The sequence below is a fragment of the Saccopteryx leptura genome, chromosome 3, assembly GCF_036850995.1.
Source record: "Saccopteryx leptura isolate mSacLep1 chromosome 3, mSacLep1_pri_phased_curated, whole genome shotgun sequence".
Lineage (NCBI taxonomy): Eukaryota > Metazoa > Chordata > Mammalia > Chiroptera > Emballonuridae > Saccopteryx > Saccopteryx leptura.
Window position 1 is genome coordinate 78,895,748 of NC_089505.1, and position 7,242 is coordinate 78,902,989.

At 38.5% G+C, this 7,242-nt stretch overlaps 1 protein-coding gene across 1 annotated transcript; it reads right to left on the reverse strand.

Annotated features, from left to right (window-relative positions):
• Positions 1–5,183: 5,183 nt before the first annotated feature.
• On the reverse strand, positions 5,184–6,563 carry LOC136397454 (transcription initiation factor TFIID subunit 9-like). The gene has a single exon (XM_066371949.1). It carries the CDS (start codon positions 6,169–6,171, stop codon positions 5,386–5,388), a length of 786 nt encoding a protein of 261 aa, XP_066228046.1. The 5' UTR covers positions 6,172–6,563; the 3' UTR covers positions 5,184–5,385.
• Between the last annotated feature and the right edge of the window lie 679 nt (positions 6,564–7,242).

Below are 7,242 nucleotides of genomic sequence, written 5' to 3' on the forward strand. Positions count from 1 at the left end.
ACTCAACATCTGCTTATACTGGATAGAAGAGGAGGAGACAAAAAGAACATGGGAAAGCCTTACACAGTATGGTAACCTTACTCAACACCCTGTGAGGAACAGCTTTCACCATGTTTCGCCCTTAGATAAGTTATCTGCATAATTTACCAAATCCTCAATCTTTTGGCTTATTTTTAACAATCTAAATTTAGTCTGAAAATCATGAGGATTCTGCAGATGGATAATTAAAGGCTCTGAGTCCTGCTATGCCCTTTTGGCATTCTTCCATGGCCTCCGTGAGGAACTACAGTAATGCTGGCTTTTCCCTCCAGATGTGTGAGTTAAAACATCTGTTTCCATCTCCTTTGTGATCTCCTGTGTAGGTGCTGCTCACCCTCCAATATTACCGGGCTCTGCTTCACGAGTTTTACTAATTGAAAAAACTCTAGTCTACTATTAGGAAGCTCTTTTTAACTTCTAACCTTATATATATTGTTTCACATGTCAGTTTTCTGACCAAGCCCACTTGTATACACAAAAATACAGTATGTTCATTAATAACGTGAAGACGCAATGTAGGAATAAAAGTACAGAAAATTGTGCACATCTTCACTAGAATAGGGAACTTATGCATTAATATATAATTTTTAAAAGCTGATAAGTTACTAGCCACATAGGCATCTTTTAGAATTCTAATGTGAATGACTTTGTATTTTTTTTTACGTTTTTTCTTTAAAATTCATAAATCTTTGCCTGACCTGGAGGTGGCGCAGTGGATAAAGCATTAGACTAGGATGCAGAGAACTCAGGTTTGAGACCCCGAGGTCACCAGGTTTAGAGTGGGCTCATCTGGTTTGAGCAAGGCTCACCAGCCCAAGGTCGCTGGCTTGAGCAAGGGTTCACTTGGTCTGCTGTAGCCCCCAGTCAAGTCACATGTGAGAAAGCAATCAATGAATTGGGATGCCGCAGTAAAGAATTGATGCTTCTCATCTCTCCCTGTCTGTCCCTCTCTCTGACATTGTGTCACAAAAAAACACACAAAAAATATTTGTTATAGAAAGTTACAATGCAGTTATTCTTTTTACTTATTTTGTTTAATACAAAGCCTAGTATAGTACTTCCTTGTTTCATTGGTCATTAAACGTTGAGTAGATGAACTGCTCAGATTTTAAGAATGGTTTCTGCAGAATGTAGAGGCATTCAGAAATCACCTGTAAAATGCGGGTAATTTCAGAGATCACAGAAAGTTTCATTTTGTTTAGTGTATTCCATTTTTCCATTGGAGAATAACATTAGTATATCAATGTTTTAAAATTATTCTGTTTTGGTAAGCGATGTCTTGCAAGTATGGAGGAAAAGTATACATGTGTGTAAAATAGAACTCAATTGAACATGAAAAAAAAGTCACAAAAAATAGTTACAAGAGAGACTTTGACATTTACTCAGGGTGGGATAAGACTTTCTGCTGCAGTTTCCCCTGAAATCAGGATGAACAGTCTGAAGACAGGTTTCCCTGAAGCCAGGGAGGATGTTACTACTTGATTGCCAGTTTAAGTTAATTATTTCAGAATGTGGTGACCTTTTTTTTCCCTAGAAGTCATGCATGAAGAACTGTTGTGTCATAACGTCCAGCCCAAATTTTTCTATAAATGTAGGTATGGTTCTTCAGTCTCCGGAGAACTCTTCCTGGTTGATGCACATGGTGTGAAGCTTCACATCGTGGTAATGTGTCCCTCCATTGTTTGGTGAGATTTGTACATACACATTATTCTCTTTTCCTTAGTCTGTTGTTTTATTAGCTATTACAGTGGTACATTGACACAGGAGTTTACTTCGTTTCACGGCCGATCTTGAGTTTCAATTTAGTTGAGTGCCAAATCTAATTTTATTAAATTAATGGGAATGTAATTAATCCATTATGGCCCCCCCAAACCACACAAATTTCTTCTCATATGCTTTTAAATAAGAAAATGTACTTAATACACACACACATATACACACATAATAAGAGAGAATGTAAAGAAATAAACTGGTTTATGAAGTGTATTTATCTTCAAGGTCAGGCGCAGATGCTGGCCGTGGGGAAGGAGACTTGCTGAGGAAATTCTCATTTCATGTGCTATCACTTAGCACAACTTACACTCAATGCTACATTTGATTGCAAAATTTTACTTACACGCTACATATGATATGTAACTTTATTGCTTTTTACTTTGCTTAATCATCATTTTCTTCACTGACTTTTGGCTTTTTCACCATACTTTTCTCGCTTTCACTGAGAGGCCGTTTCAACAAAAACCTTTCCATGGAAGTTTATTTCTTCCTCCAATGCCGAACATTTTGATAATGTGTGAAGGAAGTGTTGTTATAAAGCTCCAACGCACAACTTGTTGCACGCTTTTCTGGGTGTGACTTTTTAATAAACTTTAATTTATTTCCAGTTTCCCAACATTTCCTTAATCTTACTTGTATTGATTCCTTCATCCACCTCTGGCTCCTTCCTGCTGAATTCTTGCAGAACTTTTGTACACCGCTGAGGGTGTAACCTGTAAAACTGAACGTTCAACAGGCTATCTAATGGAGGGTGGTGGAAACTCATGATTCAAATATTTGTTCGTGACCTAAAGCGAAAAATCCCACACGTGACTGCTCATTTCTCAAATTGCTCAAGATTTAAAGTGCTCGTGTATCAAGGTACCACAGTACTATAGAATCCAGGCTGATGTTTCTTCATCAGGTGATGTTATGTAGCTTACTGTGTTGATAGTTTTTCTTTATTCTACTTTGGTTGCATAAGTTGAAAACCATTTTTTTTTATTTTTGGCTAGAGATACAGAGAGAAGGACAGAGGAATAGAGAGAAAGGGAGAGAGATGAGAATCATTCTTTTTTGTGGTACCTTAGTTGTTGATCGCTTTCTCATATGTTCCTTTACCAGGAGGCTAAAGTTCAACCAGTGACCCCTTGCCCAAGTCAGTGACCTTGGGCTTTAAGCCAGCAATTTCTGGGGTAATGCCAGTGGTCATGTGTATGATCACATGCTTAAGCTGGATGAGCCTGCACTCAAGCTGGTGAATTTGGGTTTTTGAAGCTGGGTCTCCATGTCCCAATCTGATGCTTTATGTACTGCATCACTACCTGGTCAGGCTTGACTTGATTATTTTTAATTGTTAATAATCATAATAAATTTCCCCTCTCTAATCCATCCATAAATAATTGCAACTCTGTACCGTGAGTCCTGCAAAGCATACCAGTCATTTCTTAGTCTCTGCCATCTGTTCATCTGAACACTAGGTGACGTCCTGTCATTGTGTTCCTCTTCCGTTTAAATGAACACACTTAGGACAATGCAGTCACTCTAACAGGTGCTTCATAATGAAGAGACTTGAATCCCAGGGGCAATGATGCTGTAGGACCAGGTGGTAGATGACTAAGACCCTTGTCAACTGGTTCAGTTGTAGAGCACTGGCCCTGTGTGTGGATGTCCCACATTGCATTCTCAGTCAGGGTATACAAGAGAAGCAACCACCTACTTCTCCACCCCTACCCCTCTCTTCTATTACTTGTTTCTTACACTCCCTCAGTCATGACTCAGTTAGTTTGGTCACATTAGTCCCAGGCACTGAGTATGTTTTTTTGGAGTCTCTTTCTCAGGCTCTAAAAATAGGTTGTTTGCGAGCATAGCCCCAGATGGGCAGAGCATCAGCCCCAGAGAGTTTGCCAGGTGAATTCCAGTGAGTGAATGTGGCAGTCTACCTATTTCTCCTTCTCTCACTTTGGAAAAAAGAAATGCTTTAATTAAAATCACAGGGGCCTGTCCGGGTGATGATGCACTGGAAAAAGTTTTGGCCTTGCATATAGAGGAACCAAATTTGAAACCCCATGGTCACTAACTTGAGCATAGGATAGTGGATAGAAACTCATGGTCTCTGGCTTAAGCCTTGGGTTGCTTGTTGGCACTCAATGTCACTGGATTCAGCCCAAGGGCTCAAGTTGTCACTGGCTCTGCTGTATCCTTCTCAGTGAAGGTACATGTGAGAAAGCAATTGATGAGCTAAGGTGCCACAATAAGGAATTGATGCCTTTCATCTTTTTCCTTTCCTATCTTGCTTTTCCCTACCTGACCCTCTCTCTGTCTCTTGCAAAAGTGAAAAATGGAAACAGAAAAGTCACGGGGTACCTGAATGGATATGAGAAGAAATATACATATGCTGTGTACAAGAGACCTACTCCAAATCAAACGACAGGATGAAAGTAAAGGAAAAATGTTATTTCACCAATTTGTGTAGACCCCGCGGAATGTACTCTGCAGAGAATTGTGCTGCAGTGAGAGGTCTCATGGTGGACTGTGTACATAGAAAAGCCATGAGAGTAACTCTGCTCATATTTTGCATCCTCATGTGGTTCAGGTGACGTTCAGTGGAGTCATCATTGAAAACAGTCTGCAGACACTCAGGAATTCATTTTGAATATGGTCAGGCAGGTCAGAGCAGGTGTGATGGAAAATTCATTAAAGATACTTCTGTTTTATAGTGAATGACTTGAGAAGCTGATGGGCACTTTTCCTTTCTGTCCTGAGTCATAATAAAACCCTAGACATTCACATGCCGGGCAGATATTTTACCACTGAGGCAACAAGCCAGGGCCGAGAATACTTTTAAAACCTTGATATAATGTTGTTATTCTTCAATTAAAAAAATGAAATAACACTAAACAAGATGAAACTTTGTGTGATCTCTGCAAAATTACCTACATTTTCCAGTTGATTTCTCTATGCCACTACATTCCAAGGAAGCCAGTCTTAAAAGCTCTAAGCAGGTCATATTGTTTTTGTAAGTCAGGGGGCGCAGAGAGAGAGAGACCAGTAGACAAAATCATCGTTGACTAGCAAAGGACCACCACTTGCTCAGGCAAATGGTGCCGAATTTGTGCTGTGTCCTATTTTTATTCACAAGATTTCAAAAAGCTTGTTTACTTAGAAATTGGCATAGCATCAAGCATAACCTTTACTTAAAGATACATGGAATACATCTGCATGATAGCTTAATAACTATAATATCAAAAGGCATTAATTGCTATTGCTTCTATGGTTCCCACAACATTCCTCTCTTTATCTCAAGTGATTACCTTGAAAGGAATAGAAATCTTATGAGAATTTTTTTTGTTTGTTTGTTTGTTTTTTTTATGAATGACAATTTTATTTCTTACACTTAAAGGCCAATGAAAATCATTATGAATTCTATTAAAGAAAATACAAAATCTCAATGAAAAACTATGGTACCTGTATTGACTCATTGAGTATTATTTAAGTTTTCTAAAACACAACTTGAAAACAACCAGTATGCATGTTTAATCTCAGTGTAGTGGAGACAAGATCAAGTGTACATGTTACATGCATCAGGCTAGATTACAAGTTATCATAGTCATCTTCATCATCGTCGTCATCTTCACGTTTTCTTTTCAGCACACTTGATGATTCATTGACAGTGTTTTGTGATGACACCATATTAGTGGTAATGAGAATGTTTTTGGACCCAATTAACGACGGATTAATCAGAACATTCTGAACTGTTGATGTTGCAGGAATTGATGCTTTTACAGATGGGGACTGTGAAGTGGGCATCTGTACTGTAAACCTTTGCCCTGTGAGGGACATTGGAGTCCCTACTTTAGTTGAAACTGACATGGTTTGTGGGGTTGGTGTGCCAAGTGTTGGAGTACTTGGTCTGCTAGTAACTGAACTAACACTTAACCGTGGATCTGTTATTCTTCCTGCTGAAGTAGGTGCCTTTTTTTGTAAAGACTTAAGTCTATAGTTTGGAGCAGTCAAGCAATATCTATCAGGTGGCAATCTAGGGTCTGAATATGGCTTGATCAATGGCAAAGGGGTTTGATTTCTTTGCCGTGCAATGTCTAATAAAAAATCTCTTGGGGGAGGAGAGGTAAAAGACTGGTCAGCACGACACTGGATTGCCAATCGCACATCATCTGCATCGACAGTAGCTTTCTTAGCATGGCTTGAATAAATTTTTGCATCATCTAGAATTGTGGTCACATATCGGAAGGCAAACTCCAACATCTGATTTATAACTCTTGGCTCATATTCTGTAATCCCCATATCCTTCAGGATTTGTGCCATCATCTGTGCACCTTTTGGCATGCTCTTGGGAGAAGCCATCTTGCCAGAATCCATGATATCCAGTGATCAGACTTCTCAAGCTAAATCACCCACATTAATGTATTTCAGTCCTGATTTTGATGCAAGTTCTTTGCCTAGTGTGGTTTCTCCAACCCCTGGTGTACCGGTGATCAGAATATTCGGAAGCAACATGGTCCTCAAGGCGATGGCTCTGGAAACCTCTGCACAGGGGTCCTGAAATCTTATGAGAATGTTTTACTGAGTAAAAAGCCCAGCAACTGCCTTCCATCACATAGACCTGTTTCAGTGACTCACCTTCGAGTCACAAAACAATTCTCTTGGCAAAACATTCTTTTCTTGTTGGCTGTATTCCCATCTAAGGCCATGCAATGGAGTATTCCACTACATTTCTCCTTTTTTGTTTATGCTGAATGTTATGAAGCACAATAGAAAACAGCCTTCTGTCGTTCATCGCTTATTTCTTGTTTTGATTCGTTGACAGACTATATAAAAGAAAACATAGAATTAATACTTTTATAAAAAATCCCACAGTGGACCTCCAAAATCCTTTAATATATTCAATAGGATTTAATTGTGACAAGTTATCCATTAATCCCTTCAATATAGATTGACATGTTAGAATTTCTATTTTTTTTTGAAAAGCTTCATGAATATGTCTTTGTAATTTAATGATTTCTTTAGTCATATTATCATGATTTAACAAATGCTTTTTAACATTTTCCTAAGGGAAATATGTATGATTTTAAGGAATAGGGGTAACACAAGAAGTAGTTACATTCTAATCACATCTTATCTTAATTTGTCTTTGCAGGCTAACAGTTTGATCTTTTACATAATCATAGTCTGTTCTAAATCATTAATGTTAGTATTAATATTATTTATATGTTATTGAGAAGTCCATGGTTGTTCAGAATCTTTATTCCATTTTTGTACAAAGTTCAAAGTCTGAATACTTTGATGTAATGCAACTCCAGATACAGCAGCCGCTGTGGTTACAGCTATTAGTCCTATAATGGTAGCGCCAATCGTCCAACCAGTCTCATGGTTCACTTCCAGGACTTAATAAGATGTTGTGACAGCATCATAGAAGGAGAACCCTGCCAC

Coding starts and splice junctions, on each gene's coding strand:
- LOC136397454 (XM_066371949.1), bottom strand. CDS start 6,171: ATGGATTCTGGCAAGATGGCTTCTCCCAAGAGCATGCCAAAAGGTGCA.